At 37.4% G+C, this 20,837-nt stretch overlaps 1 protein-coding gene across 2 annotated transcripts in view; it reads left to right on the top strand.

Moving 5' to 3' along the window:
- Positions 1–20,837, top strand: part of ANGPT1 (angiopoietin 1) — a 169,739-nt gene that overhangs the window by 67,135 nt on the left and 81,767 nt on the right. The window contains exons 2-3 of one of the 2 annotated variants that reach the window (XM_063327400.1): positions 12,544–12,699; positions 15,808–15,929. In XM_063327400.1, the coding sequence (XP_063183470.1) occupies positions 12,544–12,699; positions 15,808–15,929 (278 nt within the window). Of the gene's footprint in view, positions 1–12,543; positions 12,700–15,807; positions 15,930–17,487; positions 17,574–20,837 lie in introns of those variants that run through there. The other variant, XM_063327401.1, reaches the window with a different exon arrangement.

Here is a 20,837-nt window from a genome sequence, read left to right as displayed (position 1 = left end):
CCTGATTCTGAAGAGTTACAGCGTATTTTAAAGGCCTGAGATATTTTCCCTTTATTTAATAGTCCTCTTATTCTGATATGTTGGTTTATTCAATGTATTTTTGATTACATCGTACATGCTTCTGAGTTATTACAAAACCACCCTTCTGAATGCGGTTTTACTTGGCAAGAAAACATTAGTCTTATTGTTATACATGACCTACTCGGGATTTATTGTAAAATTAAAAGTATTGTAGAAGGAAGATTGAAAAAGCAAAACCAATGATAAAGGCTAAGAATTCATACAAGATCTGAGTGAAAGACAGACTTGAAATAACTGCTGTGTCTCATCTTTGACTCATTGCTCTGTGTTTTCACTACATTAATCATGCCAAAAGGACTGTCACTTTATATTTGTGAACTGTGAAGCTCGTTCAGGGCAAGGGCCAGTACATGTTCCTGGATTACAAATCGGAAATGACTGTGATTGTTATCACTTCGGGCACAGGGACACTGTGTGGAAATTTGCAAGCAAAAGTAGCAACTTAATCAGTGAGAGAACGAGCCTGACAGCCACCCAGCCGCCTCGCTGGGAATGCGGGAGCAGCCACGGGTGCCAGCGTGCCTGGGACCTTGTTTCACTGATCACTGGGAAGATATTCATATTTAGATTGTCCAAAGGATACATCCAAACAGTTTCTTGCTATTAAAAAATAATTAGAACCATTCCATTTCACTTTTAATATAATTCTTCGAATCTGTATTGAGCATGCATGAATTTTGAACCGCTCATCACTAACTGTTTTTAACTCGTTATTAGGCATAACATTTGCAAATACATGTCTGGTGGCTTCTGTCTTCCCTTGTAAAACAAGATATATTTTCAAATTGCTGCATACAAACTGCCTATCTTTTTGTCTAGCAATCCGTTTCTAATATATGCCTCTCTTCCCCTGTCTACCATTTGCTACATCTGTTGTTCTGCGTGTGTGCTTATGCACATACAGAATCGGTTGTTCATCTATGAGTTTATTTGTCCTGTCTTTGTTAACAACAGCAATAAGAACTGTGCATCAGCCAGAGAAAGAGAAACCACTAACAATGAGTTAGCAGATATGAAACTGAAGGCTGAAAGCTTCCCCACTTTAGCTCACGATTTCATGACTTATAAAGGAATGCCTCGCAATAACATTGACTTCCAGGAAGAGCTGTGATTATGATAAACTGAAGTAGGAGGGAATATTCTTGCCAGGTCCTGTAAAAAAAACAGGGGAAAAATGCGGCTCCTAAAGCACAGCTTTAGGAGGGAGACTCTTCCATCATTCTGTTTCATTTGTCTTTTCTTTACAGTGATTTAAGTGCAGGAATATCTCCAAAAGAATTAAATTTTCAGATTTTCCTTAAATTTAAAGACATTTGGACTGTTTTTTATTCTATGGAATTAGAGTAACAGAAGGTATTTTCAACCCAATTTTCTTGTCGCCACTTCTGAATTTGTGCTCGGTGTTAAGTACAGAACAATCTGATTCTACTCCTCATCATTGCAACTCCAGTACAGTTATTCCTTCAGCAGCTAATGGAAATGATAATACTTATTACCAGTGTATGATCTCTCTAGAAGCCTGCATTTCTCACTCAGAGGCTGAGCATTCAAGAAGTAAACTCAGGGCAAGGAATTGATCCCCATAATCATAACCCGAATCTCACTCCAAGAACTGGGGATAAAGGAGAATGTATTAGCACGCAGTTACCTAAAGAAAACCTGTGGTTGCTCCCTTTCAAAATCCTCAGAGGAATTCAATGAAAAGAGGGACTAGAACTGCTCTCATATTTCCTATTAAAAAAAAGTCTTATCTTTCTATACAAGTATTAAAGCCATAAAAGGATATATATCTTTAACTATGCCATTTCAGATAAACCAAGGCACTTTTATCTTATTAAGTTTCATAGTCTTTTCTGCAAGTTAATTTGAGTACCTGATATTTCATTATATGGTTTAATGAACTTCAGATCTTTACATTGCTGCTTCTAAACCAGGGATTTTATAATTGACTTAGTGGAACGAACTCATCCTTAATTTATATACACATACATATATATGCATATGTAAATGTATGTACATGTACACTGAATATGTGATAGTTTCTATCTGAAATTTTTATGCATGTTTCTCATTTTAGTAATTATTGGAAGGAAGTATTTGGCAACACTTTTATTTAGGTATATTAACTCACCGTTTGCCATGTATTTAAGCAGTTCCTTCAGCACACAAAGAAACCAAATTTTCTGGGTCTGCACATATTTTGGCAGGATCATCTCTCTACGATGCAGAGTTACACATTCATTATAATGCTGAGAATTATAGGTATGTCTGGAGGCACTTAGAGATTAATGGGTATATATAGAATTTCAGGAATGGAAAGAAAAGGTGTTAGAGTTTGTACTAGTAGTTAACTTTTTTATAGTGCTGTGGGAAACTGAAGTTCTTAATTTACTGCTACAAATATTTCTGGAAATTTCATTTATTTGTGCTTTAAAATTATAAAGTGATTCCAGCAGAAGATGTATCAATATCATTTTTTAATGTCTGTAGTAAAACTAAGGTAAACAATGACGTATTCAGAACATCTATCATTAAACCACTTGTGCCTAGATTATTGTAATAAAAGTTGAGAACCATAAATATAGACAAAGTTTATAGGACACAAATGAATATTTCTGTCTACCTACATTTATAACCCATAATTTAAGGGACTTATTATGTATCTGTTCTTGTAAATCTATGCACATAAATACTGTGTGGGAGAATATATAAACCCTTGTCTAGATATTAATTGCTAATAGACTGAAGTAGTTCAGCAGATTTCAGGCGTCTATTTCCCTGCGTTTAGAGGGGAAATGGATTTTACAGCACATAGAGGCTTTGCTCTTTGCTATATTAGGTACCAATGGACAAGAACATCAGTCTTCAATATAAACTGGAATCGCGGTGTTGACACCACAAGACATAAAGTAAAATAAAATAATATTTGCCATCAGTAGGCAAGGGAAAGGAGGAGAAAATAACAGGGCTCTTGATTAAAATATTCTCATTCTGTGTACTGCAGGTAGGATTCTTTTAAACACTTTTCACTAAATAAGACATGCTGAGGTGAGGGATCTCATCTGCTTACAAACACCTTGGCTGCTCAGGTGCTCTAGCTTGTCAAAGGCTTCACTGAGAGTCAGAAATTCGTAGCAGCATGCTGTGCCATCAAGCAGACCATGAACCATGCCGTGACTGCAGATGTGTTTTGAGGTAAAAAGTTAGCTGCATAAACACTAATCAAGGCCACAAAGATCACTGGCCCCACACTTCATCTGTTTTGGACAAGGCAAAATTCTACCATGGTTTAGTCCTAACCAGGTGCCTGTGAAACATCATAGGGATCACAGACAGGGAGTACACAATAAGATTTACATTTCTGGTAACTCTGAAACTTTAGGAAGCTTGAATTATTCCCTGTCACCCAGCAAATGATATGAGATCACTTTCAGTTTTCCTCACCACTAGGTTATTTATAATAGAAGTACACGCATGGAGGATGTGAATACATAGCGCGCAGATCATGAGTTCTGCTGACTGTTGTTAAGACTGGTGGAATGCAGGGAGTGGATGTTTTGTGGATCTCTCCGGGAAAAAGGTAAAAATAAGTAGTTGCCTGAAAGAGTGGGGAAGGTGTTTGGTGGCCCAGGGGATCCCCTTGCACCCCTGTAGCCCCAAAAGTACTGAAATTGCAGTACTTTCAGGGGTGTCAGTGCATCTAAACGTCCCGTTTATGCTTTCAAAAAAGATGCCACATTAAAACTGTAGATTATTGGCAGTCATCATAATATAATGTCCTGGATCTTCAGTTGATTTTGAGACTTTGTATCAGGTGGTGATGAAAGGCAGAAGGTTAATCCCCAATGAAGTTACAACCTACACAGGAAAGATAGACAAATGGTAATAAAAAAGATTTATGATTTCTTCATCAGGGAGGACCTAAGATAGAGAACCTAAGAGCTGAAGGCAGAGCTCATGACAGTGAATAAAGAGATTTCCCTTCTGTGATATTTATTTATGGCACCACAGAAAGAGGAATCTTGTGCAAAGACTAGAACATAATGCAGTTGAGATTTAATTTCACAAACTTTCTTGGAAAAGTGTTCTCATACACAGAATACCAACAATACGCTCATATGTCATAGTGATGAGTGCAAGAAAGAAGTAGAATTAAAAATAGATTAAGTAAATAAAATGTTAAAACTTTATACTACCTCCTATAACACAAATAAAAAATTACATATAGATTCCAAGCTATACTACAGCTACCCAGGTTCACTGAAAGTTTAGCTATAAACTGGCAGTGCAATATAGCAACCACAACTATTTATGCAGTTTAATATTACAGTTTTCAAGAACAGTTATGTAATGTAGTGAGGAGATATTTCAGTGGAACTAATTTTGATTATGTCAAATGTTCATCTTCAGGACTGAGACACAAGGTGTCTAAATATTCTTCTACACAGAAGTTGTTCCAAAATTAGTTATTCTGAAAAGTACTCCTCACAAAAATTATCTTTGACCAAGAAAATGAATTAGTTCCACGCTTTAATAGAAAAATATTTTCAAAAATATCCCCCCAGATGTTAATTTTTGTACGGTAAGATTGCAAATGTTGCTTTTTCAACAATTATGCCTTTCCCTTCAGTGTATATTGGGGATGGTTCACGTGTGCGGTCAACTGTATAATCATAAATGAATTTAGTTTATGGAATTAAGTGGTTTGGAAAGTAAGATCAAGAAAGAAAAATATGGTTGACGTTGTAATAAAATTTGCAAAGGTTAACATTAAACTGGATAATTCTTTGAACCAGAAATATTACTAATCAGTAGAAAATAAGAACATATTGTTCTGATTTACTTGTTACAAGTAGCTTCCTTATGGGACCATTTAATCACATTTGATATGATTCTCAGTTATGCTGCTTATTGACTTACTAAGCCTTCCGGTTAAAAAACTGAGAGAGATCTAATAGAAAAGTAATTAAGTTGACTCTTAAAGTGTTTTATATGCGTTTTTAATAACTGTAATTAATTACATTTGGAATGACAAATAAATTTCCTTTATACAGATTTTTGTGTTTTAGTCTAGAAGCAGGCACGTTTTTAGAGTGATACAAAACTTTGAAAACAAATTGGAAAGATTTCTTTAGGATGCCGTAGCAGACAGCTTAGATAGAATTACCAGTCCGGTAATTCTTGGCCTAAGTCAATATACTGCCTTTAATATGCCAGATACTTTGTGAGGAACCGAAAATCAACCTTCTTGCTCCCATAAATTACCCATATATTGAATATTATGCTATTGGGTAAACCTAAGTGGGGAAGTCTTCTGTTATCTTGAAAAAAGAACTCTGTGTTCCCCATATCTTGTCTTGACTGGTGTAGCAAGGGCTATTTCTATTCATATCAAAGTATAGTGCTTAATAATAATACTTTTGCTTCCATTTTCCCAAGATTCTAGTGGGATGCCATATAGTGTATTCTTTCTCCACCATTATTTATTATTGCCTATTAAATTTTATGTACTTTACTGCATAAGTTAACATGGTACAGAGATGCCAAGCCACTATGCAAGCTCGAGTATCCACAAATTGGTTGATTTTCAGAAACTGTAGTTTCTAAAGCAGCCTAATAGAAGTAACTTGACTACAATATGGTGCTGCCATTTTATAGCTGCAGAACTGGTTCACACAATAGTTTCTCAGATGGTTCTGCAGACTGCATCCCTACTGAAGTATTTTCATACATGCAGAAACATCCTCAGGGACCCTCCTCATTTTGCTGATTTGATATGTACTGAATAGTTCCTCTTATTTATATCATTATGAGTGGTTTTTTTGGCTTTGGTTTTGGTTTTCATTTTTTTGTTGTTGTTTTATTTTTATTTGTTGTGTTTTTAATTAATTAGATTTTTTTTTATTAACTTCCTTCTAAAAGTTTCATTAGGAAATAAATTTTCCAACCTCTTCTCAATACAGTGGAGATTTTACTATAGAATTTGATTTCAAATATTGAGTTTGTGAGCTCGGATCTGAAGTAAAGGAATACAAAACCTGAGGAGAATGAAAAAACAGAACTAGAAAGAATGATAAAATACCATATAATCTCCCTGATCTTTACCTAAAGTATTATTTTAAGATGCCCAGTGAAAGAGTTTTCACTGTTTTTCTACAGAATCCCTACTACTATTTTATTACCTGTATTGTTAGAAAACTTTTCCCCTAACATGTAAAAGTTAAACTTCACTTACTGGTGCTTCACGGATGTGGAAAACAGATTATTCTCTTTCTCTTTGCAGTTTTATGTCCTTCTAGTCAGTTATTTTCTTGTTAGCATTCTTATTAAGCTAAACTTTCTTAAGTCTTTCAATTTTCTAGATTTATAACCATTCTTTGCTTTCTGCACACTCTCCCAAAATAATGTACGTCTTTCTTGAATGGCAACATTCAGAACTGGAGACAAGACTCCTGCAGACACTTTACTGATGCTGAATGCAGCAGAAAGATTTTTTGGAATAAGCTCTTACATCTGTTAGCCCTGATTTCTTCTGACAAAAAGCTGTCTGGTCATCTTTTTGTTTATCTGAAGAGGAAAACTTTTTATTTTTTTTTAACTAGCTAAACAATTCTTCAACATTCATATAAAACTTGTATTTAACTTAAGGGTGCTATAAACCCAAGCTCAACCACCATAAGGACAAGTGTCACCAGTGTATTGGAAATCACCTGGGTTAGAAATCTCAGTATCAGTCAGCTGGGGCTGAATCGAACAGTATTTGGCCGCTGTGGTTTCATTGGTCACATGTTAAAGAAACAAGTAGTAGTTAATTGTATCTGCAAGCTCCATACATGTGAGTATATGTTCAGTTTACAAATATGTATCTTATGCAGGCTATAAATTAAACATACATAATCAACCACCAATTCTTCCTGATGGCAATTTAATTATGTCTATTAATTATGCTTTATAGCCAGTTAGTAAACATATGAAATGCCAAAGATTCATGCATTCAAAGATTCAGGAGTTTAAGGAAACGTATCTCTGATGTGTTTGGAACAGTTGGTTTGGAAAAAATAACCTAATGTTTCAGTTCAGAAATGCATATATTCATTTCAGCATGAGGTAGTTTATGAGGATATACACACTCTGCAAGTCATTGTTTGTTTCTCTGTCAGGAATAGAATTTGAAAAACCACAATATTGTGATTTAAGGTTAAGATATAAAAAATATCTAAGTAAGAAATCAAAACATTGCAAAATTACGGAAATCTATGAAACTGCAGAAACAAGTACATAATAATGAATTGCGTAAGTATTATGCAAATAATTACTATCATTAAGATGCAACCGAAAAACTAACGCTTATATTCTTGCTGCCTTAAGGCTAGAAGTCTGGGTATATTGCAATTAAAAAAAAAAAAGATAAAATAGAGCTCCTATTTCCTATTGCCAGCTTTCCTCAAAAATGTTTGTTTCATTAATAATAGTTGCAATGATTTCTTAGGGAAAGATTTATATATGTCATATCCCAACAGACCTGTGTCTGACTTCAGTTTGTGCACCAGTCATTTAAAGCTTTCACTTTAGCTCAGCAAGGCTGATTTCATAAATTCATTGAAATTATCAGCATGCATTCTGTATCATCTCAATGTAGGTAATCAGTTACCCAAGATCTGAAGTTTCTTCCTCAAATGGATCACTTCTTTTCTCCTTTGGTGCAATCTATATTGCAATCATACTAAGGCTAGTTGAGGACAGATTTGGGAAAGCAGACAGTCATCTTAATTGTCTATTTGATGGTATATCTACTTTTTTTTTTTCTGGCTGATGTGCACATTCTTTGACATGCTTAAAGCCCAGATAAGGTTGTTCCAAATCAGGTGCAAATTAATGTGTTAACATTTGAGCATTATTCATTGCCTTTATGTGCCATCCACGTTCATTTTCCCTGATTCCAACTGATCACATATGGTCAGAAATAGTGGAACAATACATTCTGGTTGGTCTCTACTCCTTGTATCTGTAACATGAGAAGGCAGTATTGTTGCAAATTTGTTGTTCTATCAATCTTTTCTCATTGACAAATAGTTCATAGAAGATGTTATTTTTTAAAATAAATGTAATATTGGCCTTTTCAATATAGAAATAAAATCACGTTTCTTTGTGATAAACTCCTTGTTAACCCCTTCAGCTTCTGCAACAGTCAAAGACATTCTATGGTATTCTCTCTCTTTCAACTTCTTCCAGCTTATTCCCACTCAGGCTGTTTGTGTATTTATAAAATACAAATTGCATCAACTGTCACTTTTATATCTGACTCCCCGAGGCAATTTGTCAGTGTGGGGACCCTGACAGTTTCTGCCTCAGACAGAAAAACAAAGAAAGAAGAATGGAACTTTCATCAGTTGTTGTGGTATAGTATTACTAGTACATCTTCAGGTATGCAATGCAAGACAAGACAAAACAGCTCTTACAAAATACCACTGCGGCATTGTCTTTCTGTTATTCCAAATGATGTGCAATACATGGTTAATGGTGGGACAGGGAGAGCCGTTTATTATTACTTTAACTTGCATTCCTGTTCTAAGGCACTGTATGAAAACCTAATGTCATCTGGATATCATAGCAGTCCTTACTGTATCATTACATGGGACCAACATTACTTGATCAAAGTAAAAGAAAAAGCTCTTATTTTATTTATAAGCCATCTGCCACAAACTATTATCATTTACTTAGGCTTTAAGTTACAGTTTCCATTTTAATAGTTCTATTAGTGTTTGGGTGGCTTCTATGAAGATTATTCAATATACATTGTCCAGAAAAAGCTAGATACTTTTAATACATAATCCTCTGGAATGTTTATTAAACAATAACATTGAACCTTCTGACAGTTTTATTTCTGAGAATGTTATAACATGGTTATGCATCCCACTGGTAATTCTGCATTACCGAAAACTCCTGTGCAATGTTATGAGTCTTACCGAAAGCAGATGCAGCCGAATTAATAACAGGGGCATCAATGCACTATAGTAGGAGGAAGGGAAGGGGGAAAAAAAATGCAGGAAAGACTTCTGATCCACTTCTGCAACAAAAAGTAACTGAAATAAGAAGAAAAAGTAACATGAGGATTTGAAAATCTAAATGTAAAAAGTAGATTCACCTGAAAAGAGTATTTCATCACTCATTATATATTTACTGTTTAATGCAGAGTCTCCAGGCAAATTGAATTTAACTTAATTATAAGACGAAGGGGTTCTAAAAAACGACTTAAACCCCTAAATGTTCTTGAATTTACTTCTCTGAATAGGTTTCTGCAAGTCACATTTTCTGTGAGGCCACCCTGCAAAGATCCTTTTATCACGTGTTAAATAGATGCTATTCCTCTTAACTAACTACAAAGAAAGCTCAGTCTAAGGTTCAGTACACTTAATACAAAGGCTACAAAGAAGGGGAGGCTTCAGATGAAGCTCAGTGCTTGGCCGTAATGAACCTGATAAATGTTGGTTTCCTGCAATAAAACTAATAGGTGAAATCTTGGCCTATTGAAGCCAATGGGAATTTTGCCATTGATTTTAGCAGGGCAAGTATGGCAACCAATAAATCTACTGAGCAAACTGAAAGAAGTGGGTGAAGGAAGGAAGGGGAATTAATGTAACAGAACACAGAACCTCTACATTATTTCAGTTCTTGTTCTACCCTTGTCTGCCTAAATGAATGGCTCCTGATACTCCTGAGATGTGCTCAACAGAAACTATTGTGGCAGTGTACCGAACACCAAATATTTACAAAAGCATTTAATGAGTAATTCTTAAACAGGAAGATCAGCTTTGTTGTTATAATGAGTCAGTCTCAGATTCAACCAGAGGTTGTTTCAGGGGTGAGTAACCAAGGGCAATTGCCCAAGACTGGATACCATGGGGAATGTGTTGGACTACAATAATTATAAGTACAACTTACCCAATATACCTCAATCTATGCCTGTGTTCTTGCTGGTCAAAACCTGCTGTAGGTCCACGCAGATGCAGTTAGATCTTTCAAGCGCAATCCTTTCTGCAATGTGAGTAAAATAACAGGCAAAAAAATTAATTAGCATTACTAATGCCTTTTTGTCTTTTTATATTTATATCCCTATCTGTGTTTCTTTTTACTGATGTGTGAAAATATCTGATTTCTGATTTCTGATGTGCATTAAGTGTAGCCACCATATTTTTGTGGGGGTTTTCCCAGACATCCATTACACACATGCACCATATAGCCTACTTACAGCAAGGCAGTTTCAGAAAGCTGCAGACTAACAAATCAAGCGCTGTACAGCCACATCACAGATATCCATAAGCAAAAGACATTGGATGTGAGGAAACGTACATGTTGGTATCCCACCATGGGCTGTACCATTGTACTCGAGAGCCCCATGTTTCCTTAGGAAGTGAAAGCTGTGGGAGAAATTTTAACTTCTTGTTCAGGTGTTCCAGTATCTGGACCAGAATATGGAGAAGACCAACCATCCAGTTTGTGGGGCTCTCTCACTGTGATTATTTGCAACCAAGGGACAGTTTGTAGAAAAAAAAAATTGGTTAGAAAACAACAAGCAAAGGGTGGCTTTACGTTATCTGATGTGAAAGAGATATATAGGGATCGTACTTCTGAACATAAAAACATGGTGTAGAAATGTGATAGATCTGCAAAATCTCCCTTGACCTAGCTTAATATCTGTAACACTTATCTCAGTAATGAGACAGTAATAAACTAAAACAGAGTAAACTTACACTGGGAGTGGAAAATGGTGACATCCACTGCAGACACTGTTTTGCAATACACAGTTTTCCTTGGCTGTTAAATCTCATTCTAATACTTACCAGAGTATTCAACAATAAATTTTCCCCACCACTTAAAACACTCTGCAGTTTCCAGCCCAGAGCTGTTACCTGACAATTCAAGCAAACTTTTTTTACTGTCTGAAACTGTAGGACATACACTTTGGTTTTGACCACCATGGGTATTAAGTGCTTCTCCAAACTGGGGTAAACAACCAACCAACCAACAACTGCCTTATGCAGAAAATATTTTACATTCTGGTGGTGTTCTTTCTCTGTAAAAATGCTTTTACAACTAGCAGAAGGTGCACATAAATGATTCAAATTTGTGATAAATCTTTTGTGAGCTATCTGATGTGGCTCATCAGAACACCTAACAGTAGTTACCCTTAGGCACAGGTATGCTTATACCTAAGATGGAAGCAGCCCTTCTTAGTAAATCACACTGTGTATCTGACTCCTGCTCCTTTCTTCAGCCTTTAAATTAACTCCATCTGGTTCTTACTATTTAGTTATGCAGCTTACCTTTCACAATGAAACATGCTTACTGCTGCAGAAGCAGGTCCAATGTGATTAAAATTATTAGGTAAAAACACTGGTTGCTTAAGTCTGGAATCAGCTAACCATAAAAAACATGATCAGCCACAAAATGAAACTGAGGACCAAATCTTCACTGAGTGTAAATTGGCTGGACTCTAGCTGATTTCAGTGGAAGGTATTAAAAACTACGTTCTGGGCCACCTTTCTTTATGTTAATACTTTATGGAGCACATCAAGCAAGATGCCAAAACAATGCTTGTATAAGTAAGAAACAATCTCATCACACTGCAGACTGGTCCTGGGTTTACAGTCTGTTGTGGCAGTGGGACGACCTCAGTAGCTAGAAGGGAATGACCCTGCCTGTGTTCACTAAAGCAAATGTAAGCAAAAAGTGCCCCACACTCTGGGGTGCCCAGTTTATTCAGGGGATCCTAATTCAGATTCTGTTCAACAGACTGCAAATGCAAGCCAAGCAATATCAAGACAACTAAAGCGAAGGAGCAAAACAACTTTCTATGTTGTTTGAACAAAACAATCTCCTCCTTTTATTGCCATGCCAGTGTCTCCATTCCTTTACAATTTTTTGGTCACAGCTAAACTGAGCTGTGTTCATTGTTGAGTTTGTTAAACCCTTTGTGGGGATCTCACACAGTAAGAAATCATATTCACGTATTACCGTGAGACAGGAACGATCCAGGGGAGGCAGGATATGGTAGGATCTGTTCCAGGAAGGACTCACATGTAAGGTACAATGTACAAGCATGACCTGGCATTTCCCTGTGGTGCACTTTGTTCTTTTAGGGGTTCATTTTGGAGCTGCCATGACAACTTTACCACAAATACTCAGCACGAGCTCAACACAGATGGAGGCAGGCATCTCATGCTCCAGCTCATGCCAGCAGGCCATGATACTGGGAAAAACACTGGGATTCTGTGATGGGGAGGGGGCTACACACGTAGTCAGGTCCCTACCACAACAGTCACAGGGTCCACTGAGACTTGGGCTCCCCCTGAAAAAACTGAAATTTCCCCTTTTGGCAAGAATGCCAGCTATGTACCCTTATGTCACCATAATGCCTAAACAAGTAAAAATACCATAGCTACAACCTTTCCTCTTTTACAGCTTGAGAACTACATTGTGGAAAACATGAAATCGGAGATGGTGCAGCTGCAGCAGAATGCTGTGCAGAACCACACGGCCACCATGCTCGAGATAGGGACCAGCCTCCTCAGCCAGACAGCAGAGCAGACGAGAAAACTCACGGATGTTGAAACCCAGGTATGTTCCCAGAGTGGTTTTCTAAAAGCTGTTAATTGCAGAGAACTTTTCCCATCCTCTTTCTTTTCTAGTGCATCACCACACAAAACATTTCAACACAGGGCTCCAAGAAACATACACACTCTGTTTATTAGCACCAACAGCGGTGATGAGTGACCCTTGTTATGTGTCTTTCTTTTGATTTCATTTGGTTAGTATATTTAGCTGTGTGTATAAGGGAGGCGGGACTGTCCAGGAAACTAAATCAGCATTTGACTTCAAATAAATAGCCCAGCTACCAACTGTGAATGATACAAGTGTCAAGCTAAATAATGAGTTTCAGGCTAAAACAGAGCCTTTGATCTCCATTGTTGTTTGCTTCTTTACTATTACAACAAAGTTTATTTTCTGCAATGTTTCCAACTGTTTGGAAAGTAGTGTACGTATGCAGCTTTTAAACTGTGAAGAGAGGGACAAGCATCAGCTTCTTTATAAAACAGTGTGTATTTTTTATTTCTGTAAAATTGTATAACATCTCACAAATTTAAAGAGCCATCTTCGTATGAATCCTAGCACTAAAATCACTATTGTGATGGAAGTGAAAAGAGTATCACTGTCATAGCACAATTGTACAAAGTACAATTTCATACTGGGTTTATTGCAAAGAGACGTACTACTTTTTGACTTTTGAATTCTTTTATCAGTTTAAGATGCATATGTGTTTTCCTTATTTTTGCTGACTTCCTCTTGATCTTCACAGCGTGTGGTATATTACCAGCTGCACTGTATTCGCGGTTCACTTAGAACAGAGGAATTAAAGTACTGTTTTTCTTTGTTTTGTTTTAGTAGCATCTGTACTTCTTGAAAGATCATATTTTCTATTTTAATGTCCTCACTCACGTTAACAATATCATTACCAAGTATTACGTAATCACATTACAGTACCTGAGCAACAACAGTAATTATGAAAGATAGACACACTGTCTTACACAGGTTCTCTGCACCTTTTTTTGTACATCTTAGTCAGCAGATCAACATTCACTCATAAGTGTTGTTATCCAAATGACCACAGTTTCTAAAACATAGTATATTGACTTATGTAAATGTTGGGGAAAATCTTTAACTCAGTATCAACAGGATATCTAAATGGAAACGTAAGAGGTGAAGAAGGTGAAGACCTAGGGACTGTAGCATCGGTAAAGAAAAAGGAGGTGTAGGAACTCTTCTTACCTATGTAGAGATGTATGTAGTTGTGTGTTAAGTACTCATTCACCGGTTCCTCCTTTAAGTATGTAAGGGACAAAATGTGCATTGCCTCTGTCTCACTTTTCCTTTGAGGAAGCACTTCAAGGTAGAGATATCCCTGGCAACTGCATGAAGTAGTGGATGACTTCCTCCTTCTACACCTATTGCTGAAGAATTTAAGGGATGTTTAAGGTATCAGTGGGAGTGGCTTTTCCTTGTTGCAGTCCTTGCTCTGACTTTCATCTCGGAGATGGCACTTCCCAACTCCCCTCTTTCAGCAGTATGAGAAAGTCCCTGTCTCTAACATTAATCAGGGAAGAGTGGTGCAGTTAGCTCAAGAAAGTGAAAAGAGACTGGTCTTGGCAGTGATGGAGGCAGCCAGCTGCATGGCAGAGAGGTGCAGGTCTGCAGGATACAAGGAGAAAGGCAGGCCAGGATCTTGTGCCTGTAATAGGAAGGACATGCACCAGAGTAAGGAGTCGTCTGAATGACTGACGATAGAGCCTCCACCTCCTTAAAATCTCACTGACCCCTCCCAATCCCTGATCCATCCAGAATCCCACTGCTTCCCTTTAGGTTTTCTTCTCCACCTGAAGTTCTGCTGATGTTTTGCAGGTGGCTCAATAGATGTATCCTCTCTGGAAATCTGTTAGCACTTTCCTGTCTTCTTACCCCTCACCAACCTTCATAATACACCTTCAATTTCTACCAGGACCCTCTGAAACTGTGGGGATACCTCCTGGCACTTCCAAATTTACCCATCTTAAACAACACAGCAGCTGCCTACTGATCGTTTCCGATTTTGTTAACCTTGGTACCCTTAAAAAAGGACAACTCAAGTTGCTCTGTGAATGTCAACAATTTCAAACAAAAATAAGGCACTGCACTGAGTTTGAGAGCTGTTGTCTTTGCTTTCTGTTCTGTAACAAATTCGTATCAGGCATTCATTAGAAAATCTTTCCATATAATCCTATGATGATACTGATAAGTGCCCTTTAAGGAAGGTCTGATAAGTTCCATTAAAGAGGGATCATTTTCAGTTCCAGAAGTGATTGCATCTCAGTTGTATGCACGTACACCTACAAAAAACATTTACATACACTCCTCCAGACTACGTAATGAGTGACGATATCCCAACAAAATCAAGTAACATTACTTAATATTATTGCTTTCTTTCTTGCAAGCATTCTGTTATTTCCACTTTCAAATTATTTTTTATTAGAATCTATCCTCTTTCATCTAGTTAAAAGCTTCTTTCGGTCTGATGTATTTAGTAGAAGCTGTGCTACTGATACAGACCACCACTAAAGTGAAAGCCAATTGCATAAAGCAATGTTTAGGATCACCGCCTTCACCTTAAAAATCTGTGTAAGAGTGCAAGTAGTGATAACATAAGCAGACACCAGACTTCTGCCAACACTGCAAAAGACAGAACTCAGGGGAAAGCCAAAGTAGGAGCTTTATTTACAAAACAGTGGATGCAACACTTTGGCTTCAGTCCAAGTACTCTTGCACTCTTCTGGTTTAAGCATGCTTTGTAGGAATGCTTTCAAGAATGAAAGCAATAATATTAATTAATGTTAGTTGATTTTGTAGGAATGCAATGTTTCTTTCCATTGAAATGAAGCTTATTTGGCAGTCACCTTTCCTTTTTCTGCCGGCCTAGTATTATTCTACAGTAAACGGGTGCCAGAATATCAGCTGGTACGTATCAGTGTAGCTTGATTGAGTTCATTTGCACCAGCTGAGCAGCTGGGGTTAAAAAAGGATTTAGAAACATTTTTTGGTGAATCATCACATTAGAATGAAATGGTTGTATTATGTTGCTATAACAATATAACTAGGACAATAGAAAAAAAATAATGTGTTTAATTTATTCCTAAGGTGCTAAATCAAACATCTAGACTCGAAATTCAGCTACTGGAAAATTCGCTGTCAACATACAAGCTAGAAAAACAGCTGCTACAACAGACACATGAAATACTGAAAATTCATGAGAAAAACAGGTAAGAATAAGTACTCGGTCTCTTACACTCCATCTTTGTTCATCACAAAGTGGTCTGTGCATACATTGTTCTAAGCCACTGATAAAACGGAAGAAGCAAACATGGTAAGTGGAAAGTATAGGTAATATTTATGAAATGGCTGAAAAAGCCATTTAAGGGTGTGAACTTAGATTGTGTTACCTCCTGTGCGGTAAATACAAGTTGATTTTTACCACTTTTCTTGTGTACTGCAAGTTTACATCTCAGTTTGCTTCATGACAACTTAGTCATATGACCACAGTTCCTGCTACTGAAAAGCATAGAGATAGCTTACATGAGCACTTTCAAATACAAAAATATTAATAATAAATTATGAGATCATCAACTACCTTAAAGTGCATAGGAAACAGAAAATCTTCATCTTTCTAATTTTAATGGATGCAAAGATCTAACACGTAGAAGGATCTCTCTTTCCCTTTAGACTCAGTTGTATATTGCATAGCTGGAGCCACTCTCTGTTTAAAGAACATGTGTATGATAAACATTTGGGTTTTATGTTGAAATTGAAGAAGAAACTGTTTAGCAGCACATAATTTTTTTAAGCAGTGAAGTGACAGTCAAGAAGTTGTTCCAGTGTTGTCCTTTTCTGTGCTTCTCAGAAGCACCTCCCTCAAGGACTCTGTACCTGAAGTCACTGGATTTAACAACCCAGTATCTCAGAGCGCGTGTGGTGAGTTAACCTTGTCTGGCTGCCAGACGCCTGCCCAGCCGCTCTTATTCCCCCTCATCAACAGGACAGAGGGAGAAAATACAGTAAAAAGCTCATGGTCAAGATAAAGCCAGGGAGATCACTTACCAGTTACTGTCATGGGTAAATCAGCCTTATTTATTGCCAGTTAATAATGGCATAGGATAGTGAGAAATAAAACCAAAAAGACATTTTTGCCCTACCTCCCCTCCTTCCTGGGCTCCACTTCACTGGTAACTGCTCTGCCTCCCCCTTCCCCCGAGCACTGCAGGGGGATGAGGAATGGGGGTGTGGTCAGTTCACAACATTTTACCTCTCCTTTGTCATGTTCTTTCCCTTCTCCAACGTGATTCTTTCCCATGGCCTGCAATCCTTTGGGATAAGATGGCTCCAACATGGGTTCTCCTTATGGACATCTCCACCTGCTGCAGTATGGGGCCCTCCACAGGAAATGCCTGCTCCACCATGGTCTCTCCCAGGGGCACCTCTCTTCAGGCGCCTCCTTTCCTCCTTCTTTTCTGACCTGGGTGCCTGCAGTGTTGTTCCTCTCACTTTTTTCCCCTCACTCCTGACACTGTCATGTGGTGTTTTTACCCTTTCTTGAACATGTTTTGTCCAAGGTGCAACCATCTGGGCCAATGGGCTCAGCTGAGCCCTGTGGTGGGCTGGAACCGGTTGTGTCTGGCACAGGGCAGCCCCGGCCTCTCCTCACAGAGGCTGCCAAGGCCCCCAGGCTGCCTAAACCTGGATGCCCACACTCAATACAGTGGGTAAAGCCATTTTCCTTCTTGGCTGCCCTTCTAGAGACCTAAGGCTCATATTCCTGCCTCTGTAGCGGGCAGGTTTAAGCAGGACAGAGAGTGCTTGGACTCCGCAGCTTCACTCCCAGCTCCTTTCTAGAGAGGAACAACTGCGAGGTAAGTCTGACTGGGACTAAGGTTTCTCTTTCCTGTATCTACATTTGACATTGAAATAAGGCAAACAGCTTTAAAAGTGAGGTAATGACTGAAGTGTCCTGTACAAGCTTTAGTGGACTGTTTAAACCGAGATCGGACAGTTTGCCAAAAAAGGCAGCGTGCGGCTGAGCAGGAATCAGCAACTGAGGCGGAAAGACCTTGCCCGGGGCTATATGTAAGGAAGACTCACATCACAGTGGGCAAGGAGCTACTGGGAAAAGAAGGTGAAGAACCAGATAACGATGAAAAATAGAAAATGCTGTTACAAAGAAATATGTTTGCTAAATGTGTCTAGTTGCAAAGCTGGTCTAATAATATACCATTATTGCTATTGGTTATGAAAACCAATTAAGTGTATTTAATCTAACAACTGTTTACAGCCAGTAATTCCAGCAAATGTTATTTTGGAGACAATGGATTTCATTGAAAACTCTTGAACTCCACAGATTTCCCTTGACCAATTGGAAATATGAATAGATTAGTATGGGATTAACTTTGACTTCAGCCGTCTAAAATTTAAGTAAGTCACCTGAACTGTGGACTGTCCCTGTAGTCCATGGAGAGAGTAGGCAGGAGGCAGTTAATTCTAGATATTTTACAAACCTATTTCAGTTTGGGATTAACCCAAGCATTAGTTAAGTATATAAATACTTGCATTTTTATCTGCTGCAATCTGGTTCGCAACAAAATTTTATTGGCTGCTCAAGACACAGAGTCTTGTGTACTTAACAATCTTATTTTATTTATTTATTTTAGCAATGTGTCAGGGTGTAAAGCCTTCATGTCAGTAAACAAATAAGTCTTGCTTAAGTTGACCTTTGACTTGTCTGACGTTATGATGAAATGGTCTGTGACATGTCAAAATGGTCTGCCTTGATTTTTTTGGAAAAAAGGAGGGGTATGTTAAAAAGCACGTTTTATACCCAATTGTTTCTCTCAGAAGTACAGTTTTATGTGGATAAATGAAAAATCACAAGGAATTTCATCCTTTAATGAAGTAAGAACCTGGCATACACTATCCAGGTTCTGTTACCCTCTCCTTGGGAGGGGTAAAATTAGGGAGAGGGCAGTGTTATGATTACACTAAAATATGGATCATTATCTCTGTATGATCATCTGCTCCTAACAAAAAGCTCCATAATCTCAGCCTCCTAGGTCCTGATCCTGAAATCAATTATGTGTGTATCAGGTTCACTATGGGACAAATCTTGGTGATCTCAGCAGGTACTAGGTTTCTGGACCCGTTTTAGCTTGCTTAACTTTAAAAAGTACGTATAGATTGTCTATCAGAACAATACTCCATATTTGATTGCATTTAAAATATCTTCATCCCTGTCATATCACTTACGCATCAATGAAATAGGCAATGCAGACAAAAGGAGTTTTCTCTATGTGGACTGTAAACTTTATTTGGAAAGGGCCTTTCTTTTGCAGTAGGTATAAACCACAGTGGAAACAAGTGTAGGAACTATTGTCATCACAAAAATAATCAAAACAAATGGTGTGCTGTAGGTAGATAATTTCTTTCTCTGTGCTAAAATTTCCTCTAAATAAAATAAAAATAACAATCTTAATCGCATTCAAAGAACTGGATTTTGGATGAAAGTAATGCAAAATCTTATAGTAATAACTGAGCACTGATGTACTACAGTAACTTGTATATTATCCTTAAATAAAATGAACACTGCACATCAACAGGGGACCAATGCATGTTCTTTAGACTAGAAATATGTCTATTCTTGGCTTTTCTCTTTACTTCCTGCCTCTGCTGGGAAGAGTGGCCAATTTTCTTCTTTTTATCCCACTGAAGTGAAAGATATTCCATGGCATAAGTAGAGTCACATTTGCCCCAGAATCATGTTTCTATTGAGTGCTCTCATGCCATAAATAATTTAGTTTTGTGGGTTCCCACCCACTATAATGTAAATGGTGGTTTCTTCCATTGCCATTTTTTCTCCCACAAGAGCTTTCTAAAAACTATTTTGATTTATTCTTGAAAGATTTCCCTGCTTAAGTGATTTTATGAGCCCCCCCCTTTTTTTTTTTCCCCAGAGTGTACCAGCTGCATTTAACTTATTGTGTGCCTTTTGTTTCAATATGTAAGTGTGAAAACAACTTTTTATTTATGCAAATGAAACAAATGAGGAAAAATATAATGGAATTCTGGATCTTCCAGCAATAAATAGTGGAAGTGAAATTTAAACATAAAATCCAGTTTGCATTTGCAGACAATCAAACTAGAATAACACATTCAGTACAAGAACTCTATGAAAGGCAAGGACTCAGGAATGATTCTTGAATTTCCATCTGACTGTGTGGAAGGTGAGGAAACACAGTATGTCTATTTGCAGGTTTGGCATATACTAAAAAGATAAATCCAGATTTTTCACTTCACTTTGGGAATTTCAATGGCAATATCTTGTCACGTGTAAAAAATAGGCTTAGTGATGCTGAGTGACCAATTACTTTATTGGTCTTGAGAAATATGGGGCTACGTATTTTTTTATATTTCCTTAAACTGATCAGACAATATCAAACCAACAAAGTATGAGTGATCAGCACCTAACAACACAGGGAAAAATTCACTGATGTAAAAGCAAGTACAAAGAAGCTATCTCAATGAGGAAATACCATTCTTGCACTCAGAAGTATGCATTTAAATCCTCTACCTGTTTCTCTTCCCATATGTACGTAATACAATAAAGCCACATGTTTATAACCAAACAAGTTTTTTCTAGTGTGATGTTACTTCTTTTTATTTGTTGAATAGCTCAACAAAATAAATGGGTTTATCTGTATTTTTAATAAATCCAGATTTTTAGAGGATTATTTTAATGTAAAAGATGTCCATCTCTAAAATCTGGTTTATATCCTGTTCTCAGATGTCTAAACTGAGGCCTCCGAAAACAAAGATTAAAAAAAAAAAATCTCTTAAACTGCCATGGTCTGGAATGGATTAGTGAATAAACTACCTACCTTATAAGGCAGATTGTCTAAACCAGACTCTCCTTCCTCCCCAGAGAGCTACTAGAGTGCTTTCTATATGTTCTACTTCATCACCTTTCAAAATGACGGCAGCTTTCACTGGAAATCATTCTTTGACTGCTGTATGGGCCTTCTACCCTCTGCAGCGTTATCAGAGGGCTTTTTCTGAATCATCTGGACACAGCACAGTTGCACCAAGGTGTCCCACCGGCTTATTTCCTGACAAAGTTAACACATCAT

Source organism: Chroicocephalus ridibundus, chromosome 2 (genome assembly GCF_963924245.1).
Source record: "Chroicocephalus ridibundus chromosome 2, bChrRid1.1, whole genome shotgun sequence".
Taxonomy (NCBI): Eukaryota; Metazoa; Chordata; class Aves; order Charadriiformes; family Laridae; genus Chroicocephalus; species Chroicocephalus ridibundus.
Note: the sequence above shows the minus strand (reverse complement) of the source record. Positions and strands in the feature narration are given on the sequence as shown.